The 25,095-nt window shown below is 50.5% G+C and overlaps 1 protein-coding gene across 1 annotated transcript; it reads right to left on the reverse strand.

Moving 5' to 3' along the window:
- Positions 1–7,299: 7,299 nt before the first annotated feature.
- LOC124012258 (extensin-like) lies at positions 7,300–19,914 on the reverse strand. Its single transcript, XM_046325729.1, has 2 exons — positions 19,843–19,914; positions 7,300–8,022 (listed from the first exon to the last, which is right to left on the reverse strand). Exons 1-2 carry the CDS (start codon positions 19,912–19,914, stop codon positions 7,300–7,302), a joined length of 795 nt encoding a protein of 264 aa, XP_046181685.1.
- Positions 19,915–25,095: the final 5,181 nt, after the last annotated feature.

Consider the following 25,095-nt stretch of genomic DNA (forward strand, 5'->3'; position numbering starts at 1 on the left):
TTCTACTAACAGACAGACAGAGACCGAGACAGAAAGACAGAGAGGTGTTCTACTAACAGACAGACAGAGAGGTGTTCTACTAACAGACAGACAGAGACCGAGAGAGAAAGACAGAGAGGTGTTCTACTAACAGACAGACAGAGACCGAGAGAGAAAGACAGAGAGGTGTTCTACTAACAGACAGACAGAGACCGGGAGAGAAAGACAGAGAGGTGTTCTACTAACAGACAGACAGAGACCGAGAGAGAAAGACAGAGAGCTGTTCTACTAACAGACAGACAGAGAGGTGTTCTACTAACAGACAGACAGAGACCGAGAGAAAAAGACAGAGAGGTGTTCTACTAACAGACAGACAGAGAGGTGTTCTACTAACAGACAGACAGAGACCGAGAGAGAAAGACAGAGAGGTGTTCTACTAACAGACAGAGAGGTGTTCTACTAACAGACAGACAGAGACCGGGAGAGAAAGACAGAGAGGTGTTCTACTAACAGACAGACAGAGAGCGAGAGAGAAAGACAGAGAGGTGTTCTACTAACAGACAGAGAGGTGTTCTACTAACAGACAGACAGAGATGTGTTCTACTAACAGACAGAGAGGTGTTCTACTAACAGACAGACAGAGAGGTGTTCTACTAACAGACAGAGAGGTGTTCTACTAACAGACAGACAGAGACCGGGAGAGAAAGACAGAGAGGTGTTCTACTAACAGACAGACAGAGAGCGAGAGAGAAAGACAGAGAGGTGTTCTACTAACAGACAGAGAGGTGTTCTACTAACAGACAGACAGAGATGTGTTCTACTAACAGACAGAGAGGTGTTCTACTAACAGACAGACAGAGAGGTGTTCTACTAACAGACAGACAGAGACCGAGAGAGAAAGACAGAGAGGTGTTCTACTAACAGACAGACAGAGAGGTGTTCTACTAACAGACAGACAGAGATGTGTTCTACTAACAGACAGAGAGGTGTTCTACTAACAGACAGACAGAGATGTGTTCTACTAACAGACAGAGAGGTGTTCTACTAACAGACAGACAGAGAGGTGTTCTACTAACAGACAGACAGAGACCGAGAGAGAAAGACAGAGAGGTGTTCTACTAACAGACAGACAGAGACCGAGAGAGAAAGACAGAGAGGTGTTCTACTAACAGACAGAGAGGTGTTCTACTAACAGACAGACAGAGAGGTGTTCTACTAACAGACAGACAGAGAGGTGTTCTACTAACAGACAGACAGAGACCGAGAGAGAAAGACAGAGAGGTGTTCTACTAACAGACAGAGAGGTGTTCTACTAACAGACAGACAGAGATGTGTTCTACTAACAGACAGAGAGGTGTTCTACTAACAGACAGAGAGGTGTTCTACTAACAGACAGACAGAGATGTGTTCTACTAACAGACAGAGAGGTGTTCTACTAACAGACAGACAGAGAGGTGTTCTACTAACAGACAGACAGAGACCGAGAGAGAAAGACAGAGAGGTGTTCTACTAACAGACAGACAGAGACCTAACAGAGAGAGAAAGACAGACAGAGGTGTTCTACTAACAGACAGACAGAGGTGTTCTACTAACAGACAGACAGAGAGGTGTTCTACTAACAGACAGACAGAGAGGTGTTCTACTAACAGACAGACAGAGAGGTGTTCTACTAACAGACAGACAGAGACCGAGAGAGAAAGACAGAGAGGTGTTCTACTAACAGACAGACAGAGAGGTGTTCTACTAACAGACAGACAGAGACCGAGAGAAAAAGACAGAGAGGTGTTCTACTAACAGACAGACAGAGAGGTGTTCTACTAACAGACAGACAGAGACCGAGAGAGAAAGACAGAGAGGTGTTCTACTAACAGACAGAGAGGTGTTCTACTAACAGACAGACAGAGACCGGGAGAGAAAGACAGAGAGGTGTTCTACTAACAGACAGACAGAGAGCGAGAGAGAAAGACAGAGAGGTGTTCTACTAACAGACAGAGAGGTGTTCTACTAACAGACAGACAGAGATGTGTTCTACTAACAGACAGACAGAGACCGAGAGAGAAAGACAGAGAGGTGTTCTACTAACAGACAGACAGAGACCGAGAGAGAAAGACAGAGAGGTGTTCTACTAACAGACAGACAGAGACCGAGAGAGAAAGACAGAGAGGTGTTCTACTAACAGACAGACAGAGAGGTGTTCTACTAACAGACAGACAGAGAGGTGTTCTACTAACAGACAGACAGAGAGGTGTTCTACTAACAGACAGAGAGCGAGAGAGAAAGACAGAGAGGTGTTCTACTAACAGACAGACAGAGACCGAGAGAGAAAGACAGAGAGGTGTTCTACTAACAGACAGACAGACAGAGAGCGAGAGAAAAAGACAGAGAGGTGTTCTACTAACAGACAGACAGAGAGGTGTTCTACTAACAGACAGACAGAGACCAGAGAGAGACAACAGACAGAGACAGAGTGTTCTACTAACAGACAGACAGAGAGAGACGAGAGAGAAAGACAACAGACAGAGGTGTTCTACTAACAGACAGACAGAGAGGTGTTCTACTAACAGACAGACAGAGACCGAGAGAGAAAGACAACAGACTACTAACAGACAGACAGAGAGGTGTTCTACTAACAGACAGACAGAGACCGAGAGAGAAAGACAGAGAGGTGTTCTACTAACAGACAGACAGAGAGGTGTTCTACTAACAGACAGACAGAGACCGAGAGAGAAAGACAGAGAGGTGTTCTACTAACAGACAGACAGAGAGGTGTTCTACTAACAGACAGACAGAGACCGAGAGAGAAAGACAGAGAGGTGTTCTACTAACAGACAGACAGAGACCGAGAGAGAAAGACAGAGAGGGGTTCTACTAACAAACAGACAGAGAGGTGTTCTACTAACAGACAGACAGAGAGGTGTTCTACTAACAGACAGACAGAGACCGAGACAGAAAGACAGAGAGGTGTTCTACTAACAGACAGACAGAGAGGTGTTCTACTAACAGACAGACAGAGACCGAGACTAACAGAAGACAGAGAGGTGTTCTACTAACAGACAGACAGAGACTAACAGAGACAGAGACCGAAGACAGAGAGGTGTTCTACTAACAGACAGACAGAGACCGGGAGAGAAAGACAGAGAGGTGTTCTACTAACAGACAGACAGAGAGCGAGAGAGAAAGACAGAGAGGTGTTCTACTAACAGACAGACAGAGAGGTGTTCTACTAACAGACAGACAGAGACCGAGAGAAAAGACAGAGAGGTGTTCTACTAACAGACAGACAGAGAGGTGTTCTACTAACAGACAGACAGAGAGCTACTAACAGAGAGAGACTAACAGACAGAGAGGTGTTCTACTAACAGACAGACAGAGAGTGTTCTACTAACAGACAGACAGAGACCGAGAGAGAAAGACAGAGAGGTGTTCTACTAACAGACAGACAGAGACCGAGAGAGAAAGACAGAGAGGTGTTCTACTAACAGACAGACAGAGACCGAGAGAGAAAGACAGAGAGGTGTTCTACTAACAGACAGAGAGGTGTTCTACTAACAGACAGACAGAGACCGAGAGAGAAAGACAGAGAGGTGTTCTACTAACAGACAGACAGAGACCGAGAAAGACAGAGAGGTGTTCTACTAACAGACAGAGAGGTGTTCTACTAACAGACAGACAGAGACCGAGAAAGACAGAGAGATGTTCTACTAACAGACAGACAGAGACCGAGAAAGACAGAGAGGTGTTCTACTAACAGACAGACAGAGACCGAGAAAGACAGAGAGGTGTTCTACTAACAGACAGACAGAGACCGAGAGAGAAAGACAGAGAGGTGTTCTACTAACAGACAGACAGAGAGGTGTTCTACTAACAGACAGACAGAGACCGAGAGAGAAAGACAGAGAGGTGTTCTACTAACAGACAGACAGAGAGGTGTTCTACTAACAGACAGACAGAGAGGTGTTCTACTAACAGACAGACAGAGAGGTGTTCTACTAACAGACAGACAGAGAGGTGTTCTACTAACAGACAGACAGAGAGGTGTTCTACTAACAGACAGACAGAGACCGAGAGAGAAAGACAGACAGAGAGGTGTTCTACTAACAGACAGACAGAGAGGTGTTCTACTAACAGACAGACAGAGAGGTGTTCTACTAACAGACAGACAGAGAGGTGTTCTACTAACAGACAGACAGAGACCGAGAGAGAAAGACAGAGAGGTGTTCTACTAACAGACAGACAGAGAGGTGTTCTACTAACAGAAAGACAGAGAGGTGTTCTACTAACAGACAAACAGAGAGGTGTTCTACTAACAGACAGACAGAGAGGTGTTCTACTAATAGACAGACATAGACCGGGAGAGAAAGACAGAGAGGTGTTCTACTAACAGACAGACAGAGAGATGTTCTACTAACAGACAGACAGAGAGGTGTTCTACTAACAGACAGACAGAGAGGTGTTCTACTAACAGACAGACGGAGAGGTGTTCTACTAACAGACAGACAGAGAGGTGTTCTACTAACAGACAGACAGAGAGGTGTTCTACTAACAGACAGACAGAGAGGTGTTCTACTAACAGACAGACAGAGAGGTGTTCTACTAACAGACAGACAGAGAGGTGTTCTACTAACAGACAGACAGAGAGGTGTTCTACTAACAGACAGACAGAGAGACAGTGTTCTACTAACAGACAGACAGAGAGGTGTTCTACTAACAGACAGACAGAGAGGTGTTCTACTAACAGACAGACAGAGAGGTGTTCTACTAACAGACAGACAGAGAGGTGTTCTACTAACAGACAGACAGAGAGGTGTTCTACTAACAGACAGACAGAGAGGTGTTCTACTAACAGACAGACTACTAACAGACAGACAGAGTGTTCTACTAACAGACAGACAGAGAGGTGTTCTACTAACAGACAGACAGAGAGGTGTTCTACTAACAGACAGACAGAGAGGTGTTCTACTAACAGACAGACAGAGAGGTGTTCTACTAACAGACAGACAGAGAGGTGTTCTACTAACAGACAGACAGAGAGGTGTTCTACTAACAGACAGACAGAGAGGTGTTCTACTAACAGACAGACAGAGAGGTGTTCTACTAACAGACAGACAGAGAGGTGTTCTACTAACAGACAGACAGAGAGGTGTTCTACTAACAGACAGACAGAGAGGTGTTCTACTAACAGACAGACAGAGAGGTGTTCTACTAACAGACAGACAGAGAGGTGTTCTACTAACAGACAGACAGAGAGGTGTTCTACTAACAGACAGACAGAGAGGTGTTCTACTAACAGACAGACAGAGAGGTGTTCTACTAACAGACAGACAGAGAGGTGTTCTACTAACAGACAGACAGAGAGGTGTTCTACTAACAGACAGACAGAGATGTGTTCTACTAACAGACAGACAGAGAGGTGTTCTACTAACAGACAGACAGAGAGTGTTCTACTAACAGACAGACAGAGAGGTGTTCTACTAACAGACAGACAGAGAGGTGTTCTACTAACAGACAGACAGAGAGGTGTTCTACTAACAGACAGACAGAGAGGTGTTCTACTAACAGACAGACAGAGAGGTGTTCTACTAACAGACAGACAGAGAGGTGTTCTACTAACAGACAGACAGAGAGGTGTTCTACTAACAGACAGACAGAGAGGTGTTCTACTAACAGACAGACAGAGAGGTGATCTACTAACAGACAGACAGAGAGGTGTTCTACTAACAGACAGACAGTAATGTACAGTGAAAGTAACAAATATGTGGCAGCGGGGATTCTCTGGTTCTCCTTATTACATATAACAAATAAATATACATTATGTACATGCACTGATAGCGAGATAAAGCCTACCCTAGTTGGCATTTTACACAGACATTCTGCATGTTCTGAGCAACAGACAGAAAGAAGAGGGGATGGAAAGAGAGAGATCAAAGGAGAATGACCAAGCATGAAAAGAGAGATGAAGTGAAAGAAAACAAGGAACGAGAAGTACTGAGCATTTTGACAGATTGTACCTTTTTACTAACAGAATATTCCATTGGTGATGAAAATGAAATTTCAGATGTATAGTAAAACAGAAGCTGAGATTACAGTATAGATGTATAGTAAAACAGAAGCTGAAACTACAATAAAGGAGGTATATCAAAAGGACCAACTGGCCCCGCGCCACACCGATTGGTCAGAGTGACCAGGGAGCTGCTGCCAATCACAGTACTGGACAGTAGTAGTGTGTCTGTCCAATGAGAAGTGAGCATGGTGGATGTGCCAACATTTTTTAAACAAACACTACTGGGCTCTCGAGTTGAAAACACATGACTGAATGAAAAAGTGAATAAATGGATGGACAGTGAATGAACAAATAACGGAAGGAGGTCTACATTAGTGAATCACTTCTACCACACACCCCTTCTCCCAAAACTTAGAACGGTCACGTGTATCTGTGAGACAGAGGGCAGTGGTATGCCCTTCCCGAATTGTCTTGATCTCTATGGGATCTTCAAGGTCATCATCATAATTAAATCAGGCTTCTGCTGAACAGGTGGGACGTAGTCAGTCTCTCAAATATATCTCTGTCATCATCATAATTAAATCAGGCTTCTGCTGAACAGGTGGGACGTAGTCAGTCTCTCAAATATATCTCTGGTCGTTCACCCAGACTAAACCATGGAGGACTCCTGCTGCATTTCTGCTTGTTTCTGACGTAGTCAGTCTCTCAAATATATCTCTGGTCGTTCACCCAGACTAAACCATGGAGGACTCCTGCTGCATTTCTGCTTGTTTCTGACGTAGTCAGTCTCTCAAATATATCTCTGGTCGTTCACCCAGACTAAACCATGGAGGACTCCTGCTGCATTTCTGCTTGTTTCTGACGTAGTCAGTCTCTCAAATATATCTCTGGTCGTTCACCCAGACTAAACCATGGAGGACTCCTGCTGCATTTCTGCTTGTTTCTGACAGAGGCAGGATCATCGGTCGTAACGTGGGCAGGAAAAACAAATGGTCTTGAGCTCCATGGGGTCTTCTAACCACAGATCTAGGACCCAAGCATCTACCCCCAGTCCTAACCTTAACCATTAGGGGGATGAAATCATACCTGACCCTGAATCAGCTGTTAACAGTTCAATTCTATATTCAATTTCTCGGGCCCATCTGATACCCACCCTCACCTCAGCCAAGGTGGGACAGAGGGAGATCCAAGATCAGTTTAGAGTTGTAGGTACTGGGGGATTAGGGATGGGGCTGGGGGTACTGGGGGAGTAGGGGTGTGGCTAGGGGTACTGGGGGAGTAGGGGTGTGGCTGGGGGTACTGGGGGAGTAGGGGTGTGGCTAGGGGTACTGGGGGATTAGGGATGTAGCTGGGGGTACTGGGGGAGTAGGGGTGTGGCTGGGGGTACTGGGGGAGTAGGAGTGTAGCTGGGGGTACTGGGGGAGTGGGAGTGTAGCTGGGGGTACTGGGCGAGTAGGAGTGTAGCTGGGGGTACTGGGGGAGTAGGAGTGTAGCTGGGGGTACTGGGGGAGTAGGAGTGTAGCTGGTACTGGGGGAGTAGGAGTGTGGCTGGGGGTACTGGGGGAGTAGGAGTGTGGCTGGGGGTACTGGGGGAGTAGCTGGGGTACTGGGGTGGGGGATGTGGCTGGGGGTACTGGGGGAGTGGGGATGAGGCTGGGGGTACTGGGGGAGTGGGGATGAGGCTGGGGGTACTGGGGTGGGGGATGTGGCTGGGGGTACTGGGGTGGGGGATGTGGCTGGGGGTACTGGGGGAGTGGGGATGAGGCTGGGGGTACTGGGGGAGTGGGGATGAGGCTGGGGGTACTGGGGGAGTGGGGATGAGGCTGGGGGTACTGGGGTGGGGGATGAGGCTGGGGGTACTGGGGGTACTGGGGGTACTGGGGAGTGGGGATGAGGCTGGGGGTACTGGGGGAGTGGGGATGAGGCTGGGGGTACTGGGGTGGGGGAAGAGGCTGGGGGTACTGGGGGTACTGGGGGTACTGGGGGTACTGGGGTGGGGGATGAGGCTGGGGGTACTGGGGGTACTGGGGGTACTGGGGGTACTGGGGTGGGGGATGTAGTAGATGAAGTCTTGGCTGATTATTATAAGTAGATGTCCTCACCGACTTGCCAAAATTATAGTTTGTTAACAAGAAATTAGTGGAGTGGTTGAAAAACAAGTTTTAATGACTCCAACCTAAGTGTCTGTAAACGTCTGTCACAACTTTCCGTTCTTTCGAGAGCGTAGTTTGGATATTGATCTGGGCCAATTTTGTATTGGTGGACTATGTATACATATATCTATATTAAACACGCTTCTCAGAAATCCCTGCTCTCCTGCGCCTGACTCCTACACCTCTCACCGAGACGCACCTTATCACAACGTCCGACTTCAACTGTACATAACACGACATTTGTAATGTCTTTATTCTTTTGGAACTTCTGTGAGTGGAATGTTTACTGTTCATTTGATTGTTTATTTCACTTTTGTATATTATCTACTTCCCTTGCTTTGGCAATGTAGGGCGGCAGGGTAGCCTAGTGATTAGAGTGTTGGACTGGTAACCGAAAGGTTGCAAGTTCAAACCCCCGAGCTGACAAGGTACAAATCTGTCGTTCTGCCCCTGATCAGGCAGTTAACCCACTGTTCCTAGGTCGTCATTGAAAAGTTGCCTAGTTGCCTAGTTAAATAAAGGTTACAAACATACAAATTAAATGTTAACATATGTTTCCCATGCCAATGAAGTGATAGCGAGAGGAAGGTAGAGAGAGATGTAGAGATAGAGAGAGGTAAAGGACAACAACATAATTAGACCCAACCAAATAATGAGAAAATATAAAGATAATTACTTGACACATTGGCAATAATTAACAAATAAACAGAGCAAACTAGAATGCTATTTGGCCCTAAACAGAGAGTAGACAGTGGCACACTGTGTAAAGAACATCACGTCTTTATCGTGATAGAACGAGAGAGAGAGCTGGTGAGCTATGTTAAACCCAAGGTCCTGTCTCTCTCCTCCATCTCTCAGTGTTAATGGCTGGTTAGGTGGAGGACTGGGTAATATTGCCTAATGCAGTATTGACGTTTATCCCTCCTATACTTCATCATCTCTCCATCATGGAAGAAAGAGGACAAGTGGTTAAAGGGCGCATGGGGCCATAAACCTTGCTGACACACACAAATATCTACACACACGCACGACCCCTTCCCCCGTCCCATTCAACAGCAATCCAGAGGCAAGGGATGAAGAGAGTACTAGATAGAAGGACCAATAACTACAGGACATCTGTGTGAGAGCGTAGAACGCCACGTGACTGAGTGAGTACTATGTAAGACATCAGTACTATCAGTACTATGCGTGACATCATCAGGTTAACCAACACACCTCCATATTACAGAAATATAACAGAAGGGGAAAGAAAGTGAAAAGGTGACTGCTAGGGCCTAAGCCTTGACAGTGGATGTACTCTGTCGACTGTCTGTGTGTCTGGTGCATAGTACCAGTCGACTATCTGTGTGTCTGGTGCATAGTGCTAGTCGTCTGTCTGTATGTCTGGTGCGTAGTGCTAGTCGTCTGTCTGTGTGTCAGGTGCGTAGTGCTAGTCATCTGTCTGTATGTCTGGTGCGTAGTGCTAGTCGTCTGTCTGTGTGTCAGGTGCGTAGTGCTAGTCGCCTGTCTGTGTGTCTGGTGCGTAGTGCTAGTCATCTGTCTGTGTGTCTGGTGCGTAGTGCTAGTCGTCTGTCTGTGTGTCAGGTGCGTAGTGCTAGTCGTCTGTCTGTGTGTCAGGTGCGTAGTGCTAGTCGTCTGTCTGTGTGTCTGGTGCATAATGCTAGTCGACTGTCTGTGTGTCTGGTGCGTAGTGCTAGTCGACTGTCTGTGTGTCTGCTGCATAGTGCTAGTCGACTGTCTGTGTGTCTGGTGCGTAGTGCTAGTCGCCTGTCTGTGTGTCTGGGGCGTAGTGCTAGTCGACTGTCTGTGTGTCTGGTGCCTAGTGCTAGTCGACTGTCTGTGTGTCTGCTGCGTAGTGCTAGTCGACTGTCTGTGTGTCTGGTGCGTAGTGCTAGTCGCCTGTCTGTGTGTCTGGGGCGTAGTGCTATTCGCCTGTCTGTGTGTCTGGGGCATAGTGCTAGTCGACTGTCTGTGTGTCTGGTGCGTAGTGCTAGTCGCCTGTCTGTGTGTCTGGGGCGTAGTGCTAGTCGACTGTCTGTGTGTCTGGTGCCTAGTGCTAGTCGACTGTCTGTGTGTCTGGTGCGTAGTGCTAGTCGACTGTCTGTGTGTCTGCTGCGTAGTGCTAGTCGACTGTCTGTGTGTCTGGTGCGTAGTGCTAGTCGACTGTCTGTGTGTCTGGTGCGTAGTGCTAGTCGTCTGTCTGTGTGTCTGGTGCGTAGTGCTAGTCGACTGTCTGTGTGTCTGGTGCATAGTGCTAGTCGCCTGTCTGTGTGTCTGGTGCGTAGTGCTAGTCGACTGTCTGTGTGTCTGGTGCGTAGTGCTAGTCGACTGTCTGTGTGTCTGGTGCGTAGTGCTAGTCGACTGTCTGTGTGTCTGCTGCGTAGTGCTAGTCGTCTGTCTGTGTGTCTGGTGCCTAGTGCTAGTCGACTGTCTGTGTGTCTGGTGCGTAGTGCTAGTCGACTGTCTGTGTGTCTGCTGCGTAGTGCTAGTCGTCTGTCTGTGTGTCTGGTGCGTAGTGCTAGTCGCCTGTCTGTGTGTCTGGTGCGTAGTGCTAGTCGACTGTCTGTGTGTCTGCTGCGTAGTGCTAGTCGTCTGTCTGTGTGTCTGGTGCCTAGTGCTAATCGGTGTGTTGTAAAAGTTTTAAAGACAGTGTAAAGTTGGCCACATCAAGACCTGTCCGTCTCACCCCAGCATAGCTTACAGGACCATAACTCTATTCTGCTCTCAATATGACTATTAAAACATCCTGGCTCCTCCAGGACAGAATATGGGCTTCCTGGCCTGCCAGTCCTCCCTCCTTCCACCTGGCTCTCATTCTACCATTACTGCCAGAGCTTTTATTGGCTGTCTACTAACTAATTAAGACTGGGACTTACATTTATTCTCCCTCTCCATCTCTTTCTTTCTCTCAACATATTTTACAGAAACATTTTCTTCTCAATTTTCACATATTTTTTTTATCTCTCACTGGTTTTTACAGTGTGTTTTGGAAATGTGGGATACGTGACAATGTGTGTGTGTGTTTGTTTGTTTTTTATGGATGTCTCACTCATGGTGGCTTTTTCAGTTTTTGTCTGTATATTATCCTGCTGCCACACTCCTTCACTCCTCCTCCTCCTCTCATTCCCTCGCTCCATCCTGCCCCAGCCGACACCTCCTCCTCTCATTCCCTCGCTCCATCCTGCCCTAGCCGACACCTCCTCCTCTCATTCCCTCGCTCCATCCTGCCCCAGCCGACACCTCCTCCTCTCATTCCCTCGCTCCATCCTGCCCCAGCCGACACCTCATCCTCTCATTCCCTCGCTCCATCCTGCCCTAGCCGACACCTCCTCCTCTCATTCCCTCGCTCCATCCTGCCCCAGCCGACACCTCCTCCTCTCATTCCCTCGCTCCATCCTGCCCCAGCCGACACCTCATCCTCTCATTCCCTCGCTCCATCCTGCCCTAGTGGACACCTCCTCCTCTCATTCCCTCGCTCCATCCTGCCCTAGCCGACACCTCCTCCTCTCATTCCCTCGCTCCATCCTGCCCCAGCCGACACCTCATCCTCTCATTCCCTCGCTCCATCCTGCCCCAGCCGACACCTCATCCTCTCATTCCATCCTGCCCCAGCCGACACCTCGTCCTCTAATTCCATCCTGCCCCAGCCGACACCTCGTCCTCTAATTCCATCCTGCCCCAGCCGACACCTCGTCCTCTAATTCCATCCTGCCCCAGCCGACACCTCCTCCTCTAATTCCCTCGCTCCATCCTGCCCCAGCCGATACCTCCTCCTCTCATTCCCTCACTCCATCCTGCCCTAGCCGACACCTCCTCCTCTCATTCCATCCTGCCCCAGCCGACACCTCATCCTCTCATTCCCTCGCTCCATCCTGCCCCAGCCGACACCTCATCCCCTCATTCCCTCGCTCCATCCTGCCCCAGCCGACACCTCATCCTCTCATTCCCTCGCTCCATCCTGCCCCAGCCGATACCTCCTCCTCTCATTCCCTCACTCCATCCTGCCCTAGCCGACACCTCCTCCTCTCATTCCATCCTGCCCCAGCCGACACCTCATCCTCTCATTCCCTCGCTCCATCCTGCCCCAGCCGATACCTCCTCCTCTCATTCCCTCGCTCCATCCTGCCCCAGCCGACACCTCATCCTCTCATTCCCTCGCTCCATCCTGCCCCAGCCGACACCTCATCCTCTCATTCCCTCGCTCCATCCTGCCCCAGCCGACACCTCATCCTCTCATTCCCTCGCTCCATCCTGCCCCAGCCGATACCTCCTCCTCTCATTCCATCCTGCCCTAGCCGACACCTCCTCCTCTCATTCCATCCTGCCCCAGCCGACACCTCATCCTCTCATTCCCTCGCTCCATCCTGCCCCAGCCGACACCTCCTCCTCTCATTCCATCCTGCCCCAGCCTACACCTCCTCCTCTCATTCCCTCGCTCCATCCTGCCCTAGCCGACACCTCCTCCTCTCATTCCATCCTGCCCTAGCCGACACCTCCTCCTCTCATTCCATCCTGCCCTAGCGGACACCTCCTCCTCTCATTCCCTCGCTCCATCCTGCCCCAGCCGACACCTCCTCCTCTCATTCCATCCTGCCCCAGCCGACACCTCCTCCTCTCATTCCATCCTGCCCCAGCCGACACCTCCTCCTCTCATTCCATCCTGCCCTAGCCGACACCTCCTCCTCTCATTCCATCCTGCCCCAGCTGACACCTCCTCCTCTCATTCCATCATGCCCCAGCCGACACCTCCTCCTCTCATTCCATCCTGCCCCAGCCGACACCTCCTCCTCTCATTCCCTCGCTCCACCCTGCCCCAGCCGACACCTCCTCCTCTCATTCCCTCGCTCCATCCTGCCCTAGCGGACACCTCCTCCTCTCATTCCCTCGCTCCATCCTGCCCCAGCCGACACCACCTCCTCTCATTCCCTCGCTCCATCCTGCCCCAGCCGACACCTCCTCCTCTCATTCCCTCGCTCCATCCTGCCCCAGCCGACACCTCCTCCTCTCATTCCCTCGCTCCATCCTGCCCCCGCTGACACCTCCTCCTCTCATTCCATCATGCCCCAGCCGACACCTCCTCCTCTCATTCCCTCGCTCCATCCTGCCCCCGCCGACACCTCCTCCTCTCATTCCCTCGCTCCATCCTGCCCCCGCTGACACCTCCTCCTCTCATTCCATCATGCCCCAGCCGACACCTCCTCCTCTCATTCCATCCTGCCCCAGCCGACACCGCCTCCTCTCATTCCTTTTCTCGATCCTGCCCCCGCCGACACCTCCTCCTCTCATTCCATCCTGCCCCAGCCGACACCTCCTCCTCTCATTCCCTCGCTCCATCCTGCCCCAGCCGACACCTCCTCCTCTCATTCCCTCGCTCCATCCTGCCCCAGCCGACACCTCCTCCTCTCATTCCCTCGCTCCATCCTGCCCCAGCCGACACCTCCTCCTCTCATTCCCCTCGCTCCATCCTGCCCCAGCCGACACCTCCTCCTCTCATTCCCTCGCTCCATCCTGCCCCAGCCGACACCTCCTCCTCTCATTCCCTCGCTCCATCCTGCCCCAGCCGACACCTCCTCCTCTCATTCCCTCGCTCCATCCTGCCCCAGCCGACACCTCCTCCTCTCATTCCCTCGCTCCATCCTGCCCCAGCCGACACCACCTCCTCTCATTCCCTCGCTCTATCCTGCCCCAGCCGACACCGCCTCCTCTCATTCCTTTTCTCGATCCTGCCCCCGCCGACACCTCCTCCTCTCATTCCCTCGCTCCATCCTGCCCCAGCCGACACCTCCTCCTCTCATTCCATCCTCAACTGGCCTGGGCCCTAGGACCATGTCCCAGGACTACCTGACATGAGGACTGCTTGCTGTCCCCAGTCCACCTGGCCATGCTCCTGCTCCAGTTTCAACTGTTCTGCCTTACTATTATTCAACCATGCTGGTCATTTATGAACATTTGAACATCTTGGCCACGTTCTGTTATAATCTCCACCCGGCACAGCCAGAAGAGGACTGGCCACCCCACATATGCTCTCTCTAATTCTCTCTTTCTTTCTCTCTCTCGGAGGACCTGAGCCCTAGGACCGTGCCCCAGGACTACCTGACATGATGGCTCCTTGCTGTCCCCAGTCCACCTGACTGTGCTGCTGCTCCAGTTTCAACTGTTCTGCCTTATTATTATTTGACCATGCTGGTCATTTATGAACATTTGAACATCTTGGTCATGTTCTGTTATAATCTCTACCCGGCACAGCTAGAAGAGGACTGGCCACCCCACATAGCCCGGTTCCTCTCTAGGTTTCTTCCTAGGTTTTGGCCTTTCTAGGGAGTTTTTCCTAGCCACCGTGCTTTTACACCTGCATTGTTTGCTGTTTGGGGTTTTAGGCTGGGTTTCTGTACAGCACTTTGAGATATCAGCTGATGTACGAAGGGCTATATAAATACATTTGATTTGATTTGATTTGATTTGCCCTAGCCGACACCTCCTCCTCTCATTCCATCCTGCCCCAGCCGACACCTCCTCCTCTCATTCCATCCTGCCCCAGCCGACACCTCCTCCTCTCATTCCATCCTGCCCCAGCCTACACCTCCTCCTCTCATTCCATCCTGCCCTAGCGGACACCTCCTCCTCTCATTCCATCCTGCCCCAGCCGACACCTCCTCCTCTCATTCTATCCTGCCCCAGCCGACACCTCCTCCTCTCATTCCATCCTGCCCCAGCCTACACCTCCTCCTCTCATTCCCTCCTGCCCTAGCCAACACCTCCTCCTTTCATTCCATCCTGCCCTAGCGGACACCTCCTCCTCTCATTCCCTCCTGCCCTAGCCAACAGCTCCTCCTTTCATTCCATCCTGCCCTAGCGGACACCTCCTCCTCTCATTCCACCCTGCCCTAGCCAACACCTCCTCCTTTCATTCCATCCTGCCCTAGCGGACACCTCCTCCTCTCATTCCATCATGCCCTAGCCAACACCTCCTCCTCTCATTCCACCCTGCCCTAGCGGACACCTCCTCCTCTCATTCCATCCTGCCCTAGCCGACACCTCCTCCTCTCATTCCATCCTGCCCTAGCGGACACCTCCTCCTCTCATTCCATCCTGCCCTAGCCAACACCTCCTCCTTTCATTCCATCCTGCCCTAGCTGACACCTCCTCCTCTCATTCCATCCTGCCCTAGCCAACACCTCCTCCATTCCACCCTGCTCATTCCATCCTGCCCTAGCCAACACCTCCTCCTCTCATTCCACCCTGCCCTAGCGGACACCTCCTCCTCTCATTCCATCCTGCCCTAGCCGACACCTCCTCCTCTCATTCCATCCTGCCCTAGCTGACACCTCCTCCTTTCATTCCATCCTGCCCTAGCCGACACCTCCTCCTCTCATTCCATCCTGCCCTAGCGGACACCTCCTCCTTTCATTCCATCCTGCCCTAGCCGACACCTCCTCCTCTCATTCCATCCTGCCCTAGCTGACACCTCCTCCTTTCATTCCATCCTGCCCTAGCGGACACCTCCTCCTCTCATTCCATCCTGCCCTAGCGGACACCTCCTCCTCTCATTCCATCCTGCCCTAGCGGACACCTCCTCCTTTCATTCCATCCTGCCCTAGCCAACACCTCCTCCTTTCATTCCATCCTGCCCTAGCCGACACCTCCTCTCATTCCACCCTGCCCTAGCTGACACCTCCCTGTCTAAGGACTCAGGGGTACATGTTTGACATCCTCACGCACACCGCCCACCCAGTGCCTGTGTTCTGGGTCAGCAGCTGAAAAAGGTTACTGACTGCGCTACAATAAAGCACGTCCGGGCTCACATCGTTTGTTACAGCGGCCAGATACACTGCTGACACACACACGCACGCGCACGCACGCACGCACGCACGCACGCACGCACGCACACACACACACACACACACACACACACACACACACACACACACACACACACACACACACACACACACCACAGCCATCGCGGATATTAGTCATGAGCCTCCATCCCTTTTCTATCACAGTCGTGGTTATTAGTCATGAGCCTCCTATCTTTTCTATCACAGTCGTGGTTATTAGTTATGAGCCTCCTCCCTTTTCTATCACAGTCGTGGTTATTAGTCATGAGCCTCCTCCCTTTTCTATCACAGTCGTGGTTATTAGTCATGAACCTCCTCCCTTTTCTATCACAGTCGTGGTTATTAGTCATGAACCTCCTCTCTTTTCTATCACAGTCGTGGTTATTAGTCATGAGCCTCCTCCCTTTTCTATCACAGTCGTGGTTATTAGTCATGAACCTCCTCCCTTTTCTATCACAGTCGTGGTTATTAGTCATGAACCTCCTCCCTTTTCTATCACAGTCGTGGTTATTAGTCATGAGCCTCCTCCCTTTTCTATCACAGTCGTGGTTATTAGTCATGAGCCTCCTCCCTTTTCTATCACAGTCGTGGTTATTAGCCTTAGCGCCAGCGTTGTTCTTTAGCGATGCAGTTAATTTGTGTGGAGAATAGGACATGTCACACTTCAACAGGATTGACATGGATACACAAACACACACAGTCCAACAAAGGTGCTGCAGAGCAACCCCATCACAGCTGATGGAGAAACAGCTGACAGAGAAAGGGAAAGATACAAAGGAGACAGAAGCAGAGAGAGAAACTGAAAGCGGGAGAAATGGGGAGAGAGAGATAAACTGAAAGGGGGAGGGAGAGAGAGAAACTGAAAGGGGGAGGGAGAGAGAAAACTGAAAGGGGAGGGAGAGAGAGAAACTGAAAGGGGAGGGAGAGAGAGAAACTGAAATGGGGAGGGGGAGAGAGAAACTGAAAGGGGGAGGGAGAGAGAGAAACGGAAAGAGGGAGAAATGGGGAGAGAGAGATAAACTGAAAGGGGGAGGGAGAGAGAGAAACTGAAAGAGGGAGAAATGGGGAGAGAGAGAGAAACTGAAAGGGGAGGGAGAGAGAGAAACTGAAAGCGCGAGAAATGGGGAGAGAGAGATAAACTGAAAGGGGAGGGAGAGAGAGAAACTGAAAGGGGGAGGGAGAGAGAGAAACTGAAAGGGGGAGGAAGAGAGAGAAACTGAAAGAGGGAGAAATGGGGAGAGAGAGATAAACTGAAAGGGGAGGGAGAGAGAGAAACTGAAAGAGGGAGAAATGGGGAGAGAGAGAGAAACTGAAAGGGGAGGGAGAGAGAGAAACTGAAAGAGGGAGAAATGGGGTGAGAGAGATAAACTGAAAGGGGAGGGAGAGAGAGAAACTGAAAGAGGGAGAAATGGGGGAGAGAGAGATAAACTGAAAGGGGGAGGGAGAGAGAGAAACTGAAAGGGGAGGGAGAGACAGAAACTGAAAGAGGGAGAAATGGGGAGAGAGAGATAAACTGAAAGGGGGAGGGAGAGAAACTGAAAGGGAGAAATGGGGAGAGAGAGAGAAACTGAAAGGGAGAAATGGGGGAGAGAGAGAGAAACTGAAAGGGAGAAATGGGGGAGAGAGAGAGAAACTGAAAGGGAGAAATGGGGGAGAGAGAGAAACTGAAAGAGGGAGAAATGGGGAGAGAGATAAACTGAAAGAGGGAGAAATGGGGAGAGAGAGATAAACTGAAAGGGGGAGGGAGAGAGGGAAACTGAAAGAGGGAGAAATGGGGAGAGAGAGATAAACTGAAAGGGGAGGGAGAGAAACTGAAAGGGAGAAATGGGGGAGAGAGAGAGAAACTGAAAGGGAGAAATGGGGGAGAGAGAGAGAAACTGAAAGGGAGAAATGGGGGAGAGAGAGAGAAACTGAAAGGGAGAAATGGGGGAGAGAGAGAAACTGAAAGAGGGAGAAATGGGGAGAGAGAGATAAACTGAAAGAGGGAGAAATGGGGAGAGAGAGATAAACTGAAAGGGGAGGGAGAGAGGGAAACTGAAAGAGGGAGAAATGGGGAGAGAGAGATAAACTGAAAGGGGAGGGAGAGAGAGAAACTGAAAGATGGAGAAATGGGGGGAGAGAGAGAGAAACTGAAAGGGAGAAATGGGGGAGAGAGAGAGATAAACTGAAAGAGGGAGAAATAGGGGGAGAGAGAGACAAACTGAAAGGGGGAGGGAGAGAGAGATAAACTGAAAGAGGGAGAAATTGGGGGAGAGAGAGGGATAAACTGAAAGAGGGAGAAATGGGGAGAGAGAGAGAGAGAGATAAACTGAAAGGGGGAGGGAGAGAGAGAAACTGAAAGAGGGAGAAATTGGGGGAGAGAGAGAGATAAACTGAATGGGGGAGGGAGAGAGAGAAACTGAAAGAGGGAGAAATTGGGGGAGAGAGAGGGATAAACTGAAAGGGGGAGGGAGAGAGAGAAACTGAAAGAGGGAGAAATTGGGAGAGAGAGAGGGATAAACTGAAAGGGGGAGGGAGAGAGAGAAACTGAAAGGGGGAGAGAGAGAGAAATTGAAAGAAAGAGAGAAAAGGCTAGTAAATCAAATAAAATTTTATTCAGCACATGTGCTGAATACAACAGCCCGTACAGTGAAATGCTTACTTACGAGCCCCTAACCAACAGTGCAGATTCAAACAAATACAGATAACAAAAAGAGATAAAAGTAACAAGTTATTAAAGAGCAGCTGTAAAAAATAACAATATATACAGGGGGTTCCAGTTATGATGTCATAAGGTGAATGCACCAATTTGTAAGTCGCTCTGGATAAGAGCGTCTGCTAAAGGACTTAAATGTAAATGTAAATGTAGTTGAGGAAGTATGTACATGTAACGGGGTGAGTGACTGGTTCCCGGGAAGTCAGGCGCAGGAGAGCAGAGATGGGTGATAACAGGAGAACATTAATATACACCCTGGCCCAAAGGTACAGGAGAGGCAGCACAAAGCACAACCACGGTAACATGAACCGGATTAAACAAAACAAACAAACCTAGTTTGGAAACAAACCTAGCGCAAGCCAGCCTGTAGCCTAACACCCTACACAAAGAACAATTCCACACACAGACATGGGGGAATCAGAGGGTAATATACATTTAGTCTGATGGGGGAATGTGAACCAGGTGTGCGGGAAAACAAGACAAAACAAATGGAAAATTAAAGGTGGAGCGGCGATGGCTAGAAGACCGGTGACATCGACCGCCGAACGCCACCCGAACAAGGACAGGCAACGACTTCGGCGGAAGTCGTGACCGTACATGTACGTAGGTAGAGTTATTAAAGTGACTATGAATAGATGACAATAGAGAGTGGCAGTGGTGTGGAGAGGGGAAGGGGGAGGGCAATGCAAATAGCCTGGGTAGCCATTTGACTAGATGTTCAGGAGTCTTATGGCTTGTGGGTAGAAGCTGTTTAGAAGCCTCTTGGACCTAAACTTGGTGCTCCAGTAGCACTCAGTGCGGTAGCAGAGAGCAGTCTATGACTAAGGTGGCTGGAGTCTTTGACAATTTTTAGGGCCTTCCTCTGACACCGCCTGGTATAGAGGTCCTGGATGGCAGGAAGTTTAGCCCCAGTGATATACTTGGCCATTCACATTACCCTCTGCAGTGTCTTGCGGTTGGAGGCCAAGCAGTTGCCATACCAGGCAGTGATGCAAAGAGTTAGGATGCTCTCGATGGTGCAGCTGTAGAACCTTTTGAAGAACTGAGGACTCATGCCAAATCTTTTCAGCCTCCTGAGGGGGAATAGGTTTTGTCGTGCCTCATGACTGTCTTGGTGTGCTTGGACCATGTTAGTTTGTTGGTGATGTTGACACCAAGGAACTTGAACCTCTCAACCTGCTCCACTGCAGCCCAGTCGATGAAAATGGTGGCATGCTCGTTCCTCTTTTTCCTGTAGTCCACAATCATCTCCTTTGTGTTGACCACATAGAGGGAGAGGTTGTTGTCCTGGCACCACACGGCCAGGACTCTGACCTCCTTCCTATAGGCTGTCTCGTTGTTGTCGGTGATCAGGCCTACCACTGTTGTGTCATCGGCAAATTTAATGATGGTGTTGGAGTCGTGCCTAGCCGTGCAGTCATGAGTGAACAGGGAGTACAGGAGGGGGCTGACCATGCAACCCTGAGGGGCCCCGGTGTTGAGGATCAGCGTGGCGGATGTGTTGTTACCTACCCTTACCACCTGGGGGCGGCCTGTCAGAAAGTCCAGGATCCAGTTGCAGAGGGAGGTGTTTCGTCCCAGGGTCCTTAGCTTATTGATGAGCTTTGAGGGCACTATGCTGTTGAATACTGAGCTGTAGTCAAGGAATAGCATTTTCACATAGGTATTCTTTTTGTCCAGGTGGGAAAGGGCAGTGTGGAGTGCCCTGTGCTCTGTGGATCTGTTGGGGTGTTATGCAACTTGGAGTGGGTCTAGGGTTTCTGGGATAATGGTGTTGATGTGAGCCATGACCAATCTTTCAAAGCACTTCATGGCTACAGACGTGAGTGCTATGGGTCGGTAGTCATTTAGGCAGGTTCAAATCAAATCAAATTTGATTTGTCACATACACATGGTTAGCAGATGTTAAATGCGAGTGTAGCGAAATGCTTGTGCTTCTAGTTCCGACAATGCAGTGATAACCAACAAGTAATCTAACTAACAATTCCAAAACTACTGTCTTATACACAGTGTAAGGGGATAAGGAACATGTACATAAGGATATATGAATGAGTGATGGTACAGAGCAGCATACAGTAGATGGTATCGAGTACAGTATATACATATGAGATGAGTGTGTAGACAAAGTAAACAAAGTGGCATAGTTAAAGTGGCTAGTGATACATGTGTTACATAAGGATGCAATCGATGATGTAGAGTACAGTATATACATATGCATATGAGATTAATAATGTAGGGTAAGTAACATTATATAAGGTAGCATTGTTTAAAGTGGCTAGTGATATATTTACATCATTTCCCATCAATTCCCATTATTAAAATGGCTGGAGTTGGGTCAGTGTCAATGACAGTGTGTTGGCAGCAGCCACTCAATGTTAGTGGTGGCTGTTTAACAGTCTGATGTCCTTGAGATAGAAGCTGTTTTTCAGTCTCTCGGTCCCAGCTTTGATGCACCTGTACTGACCTCGCCTTCTGGATGATAGCGGGGTGAACAGGCAGTGGTTCGGGTGGTTGATGTCCTTGATGATCTTTATGGCCTTCCTGTAACAACGGGTGGTGTAGGTGTCCTGGAGGGCAGGTAGTTTGCCCCCGGTGATGCGTTGTGCAGTCCTCACTACCCTCTGGAGAGCAGTTGCCGTACCAAGCGGTGATACAGCCCGCCAGGATGCTCTCGATTGTGCATCTGTAGAAGTTTGTGAGTGCTTTTGGTGACAAGCCGAATTTCTTCAGCCTCCTGAGGTTGAATAGGTGCTGCTGCGCCTTCTTCACGACGCTGTCAGTGTGAGTGGACCAATTCAGTTTGTCTGTGATGTGTATGCCGAGGAACTTAAAACTAGCTACCCTCTCCACTACTGTTCCATCGATGTGGATAGGGGGGGTGTTCCCTCTGCTGTTTCCTGAAGTCCACAATCATCTCCTTAGTTTTGTTGACGTTGAGTGTGAGGTTATTTTCCTGACACCACACTCCGAGGGCCCTCACCTCCTCCCTGTAGGCCGTCTCGTCGTTGTTGGTAATCAAGCCTACCACTGTTGTGTCGTCCGCAAACTTGATGATTGAGTTGGAGGCGTGCGTGGCCACGCAGTCGTGGGTGAACAGGGAGTACAGGAGAGGGCTCAGAACGCACCCTTGTGGGGCCCCCGTGTTGAGGATCAGCGGGGAGGAGATGTTGTTGCCTACCCTCACCACCTGGGGGCGGCCCGTCAGGAAGTCCAGTACCCAGTTGCACAGGGCGGGGTCGAGACCCAGGGTCTTGGAGGGTACTATGGTGTTGAATGCCGAGCTGTAGTCGATGAACAGCATTCTCACATAGGTATTCCTCTTGTCCAGGTGGGTTAGGGCAGTGTGCAGTGTGGTTGAGATTGCATTGTCTGTGGACCTATTTGGGCGGTAAGCAAATTGGAGTGGGTCTAGGGTGTCAGGTAGGGTGGAGGTGATATGGTCCTTGACTAGTCTCTCAAAGCACTTCATGATGACGGAAGTGAGTGCTACGGGGCGGTAGTCGTTTAGCTCAGTTACCTTAGCTTTCTTGGGAACAGGAACAATGGTGGCCCTCTTGAAGCATGTGGGAACAGCAGACTGGTATAGGGATTGATTGAATATGTCTGTAAACACACCGGCCAGCTGGTCTGCGAATGCTCTGAGGGCGCGGCTGGGGATGCCGTCTGGGCCTGCAGCCTTGTGAGGGTTAACACGTTTAAATGTCTTACTCACCTTAGTGTTCTTGGGCACAGGCTCTATGGTGGTCTGCTTAAAACATGTTGGTGTTCCAGACTCAGGGAGAGGTTGAACATGTCAGTGAAGACACTTGCCAGTTGGCCAGCACATGCTCGCAGTACACATCCTGATAATACGTCTGGCCCTGTGGCCTTGTGAATGTTGACCTGTTTAAAGGTCTTACTCACATCGGCTGCGGTGAGCGTGATCACACAGTCGTCTGGAACAGCAGGTGCTCTCATGCATGTTTCAGTGTTATTTACCTCGAAACGAGCATAGAAGTAGTTTAGCTCGTCTGGTAGGCTTGTGTCACTGGGCAGCTCTCAGCTGTGCTTCCCTTTGTAGTCTGTAATAGTTTGCAAGCCCTGCCACATCCGACAAGCGTCAGAGCCGGTGTAGTACGATTCAATCCTGTACTGACACTTTTCCTGTTTGATGGTTCGTAAGAGAGCATAGCAGGATTTCTTACAAGCTTCCGGGTTAGAGTCCCTCTAGCCTTTAGCTCAGTTCGGATGCTGCCTGTAATCCATGGCTTCTGGTTGGGGTATGTACGTACGGTCATTGTGGGGACAATGTCATCCATGCACTTATTGATGAAGCCAATGACAGACGTGGTGTACTCCTCAATTCCATTGGAGGAACCCCGGAACATATTCCAGTCTGTGCTAGGGACAGGGTGAAAAGGGACAGGGGGAAAAGGGACAGGGGGGAAAGGACAGAGGGAAAGGGACAGAGGAAAATGGACATGGTGAAAGGGACAGAGGGAAAAGGGACAGGGGGAAAAGGGACAGGGGGAAAGGGACAGGTGGTAGGGACAGAGGGAAAGGGACAGGGGGAGAGGGAAAAGGGACAGAGGGAAAGGGACAGGGGGAAAGGGACAGAGGTAAAAAGGGACAGGGGGAAATGGGAAAGAGGGAAAGGGACAGGGGAAAAGGGACAGAGGTAAAAAGGGACAGGGGAGAAGGGACAGAGGGAATGGGACAGAGGGAAAAGGGACAGGGTGAAATGGAAAAGAGGGAAAGGGACAGGGGGAAACGGGACAGGGGGAAAGGACAGAGGGAAAGGGACAGGGGGAAAAAGAGACAGGGGGAAAGGGACAGAGGGAAAAGGGACAGGGTGAAATGGGAAAGAGGGAAAGGGACAGGGGGAAAAGGGACAGGGGGTTAAGGACAGAGGGAAAGGGACAGGGGAAAAGGGACAGGGGGAAAGGGACAGAGGGAAAAGGGACAGGGGGAAAGGGACAGAGGGAAAGGGACATGGGGGAAAGGGACAGGTAGAAGGGACAGAGGGAAAGGGACAGGGGGAAAGGGACAGGGAGGAAATGGACAGGGGAAAAGGGACAGAGGGAAAGGGACAGAGGCAAATGGACACGGTGAAAGGGACAGAGGGAAAGGGACAGGGGAGAGGGAAAAGGGACAGTGGGAAAGGGACAGGGGGAAAGGGACAGGGGGAGAGGGAAAAGGGACAGAAATGGACAGGGGAAAAGGGACAGAGGGAAAGGGACAGAGGCAAATGGACATGGTGAAAGGGACAGAGGGAAAGGGACAGGGGGAGAGGGAAAAGGGACAGAGGGAAAGGGACAGGGGGAAAGGGACAGGGAGAGAGGGAAAAGGGACAGAGGGAAAGGGACAGGGTAAAAGGGACAGAGGAAAGGGGACAGGGGGAGAGACAGAGGATAAGGGACATAGGGAAAGGGACATGAAGTAAGGGACAGGGAGAAAGGGACAGGGCGAAAGGGACATAGGGAAAGGGACAGGGGGAAAAAGAGACAGGGGGAAAGGGACAGGGGGAAAGGGACAGGGGGAAAAGGGACAGGGTGAAATGGGAAAGAGGGAAAGGGACAGGGGGAAAAGGGACAGGGGGTAAAGGACAGAGGGAAAGGGACAGGGGGAAAAGGGACAGGGGGAAAGGGACAGAGGGAAAAGGGACAGGGGGAAAGGGACAGAGGGAAAGGGACATGGGGGAAAGGGACAGGGACAGGTGGAAGGGACAGAGGGAAAGGGACAGGGGGAAAGGGACAGGGAGGAAATGGACAGGGGAAAAGGGACAGAGGGAAAGGGACAGAGGCAAATGGACATGGTGAAAGGGACAGAGGGAAAAGGGACAGGGGGAAAGGGACAGGTGGTAGGGACAGAGGGAAAGAGACAGGGGGAGAGGGAAAAGGGACAGAGGGAAAGGGACAGGGGGAGAGGGAAAAGGGACAGAGGGAAAGGGACAGGGGGAAAGGGAAAAGGGACAGAGGGAAAGGGACAGGGTAAAAGGGACAGAGGAAAAGGGACAGGGGGAGAGACAGAGGATAAGGGACATAGGGAAAGGGACATGAAGTAAGGGACAGGGAGAAAGGGACAGGGCGAAAGGGACAGGGGGAAAGGGGGAAAGGGACAGAGGGAAAGGGACAGGGTAATCGAAAAGGGGCAGAGGGAAAGGGACAGGGAGAAGGGACAAGGCGAAATGGGACAGGGAGAAGGGACAAGGTGAAATGGGACAGAGGGAAAAGGGGCAGGGAGACGGGACAGAGGGAAAGGGACAGGGAGAGATGGAAAAGGGACAGAGAAAAAGGGACAGAGGTAAGGGACAGGGGATAAGGGACAGGTAGAGAGGGACAGAGGGAATGGACAGGAGGAAGGGACAGGTGGAGAGGGACAGAGGGAGAGGGACAGAGGGGAAGGGACAGGGAGAAAGGAACAGGGAGTAAGGGACAGGGAGTAAGGGAC

The sequence above is a fragment of the Oncorhynchus gorbuscha genome, linkage group LG24 (assembly GCF_021184085.1).
Source record: "Oncorhynchus gorbuscha isolate QuinsamMale2020 ecotype Even-year linkage group LG24, OgorEven_v1.0, whole genome shotgun sequence".
Lineage (NCBI taxonomy): Eukaryota > Metazoa > Chordata > Actinopteri > Salmoniformes > Salmonidae > Oncorhynchus > Oncorhynchus gorbuscha.

What these genes read in the sequence shown, in the direction of transcription:
- LOC124012258 (XM_046325729.1), bottom strand. Translation starts at nt 19,914, where the DNA reads ATGATTGTGGACTACAGGAAAAAGAGGAACGAGCATGCCACCATTTTC. An exon ending in ACTGGGCTGCAGTGGAGCAG is followed by an intron (nt 8,023 to 19,842) that starts GTTGAGAGGTTC and finishes CCCCCACCCCAG; the next exon opens with TACCCCCAGTACCCCCAGTA.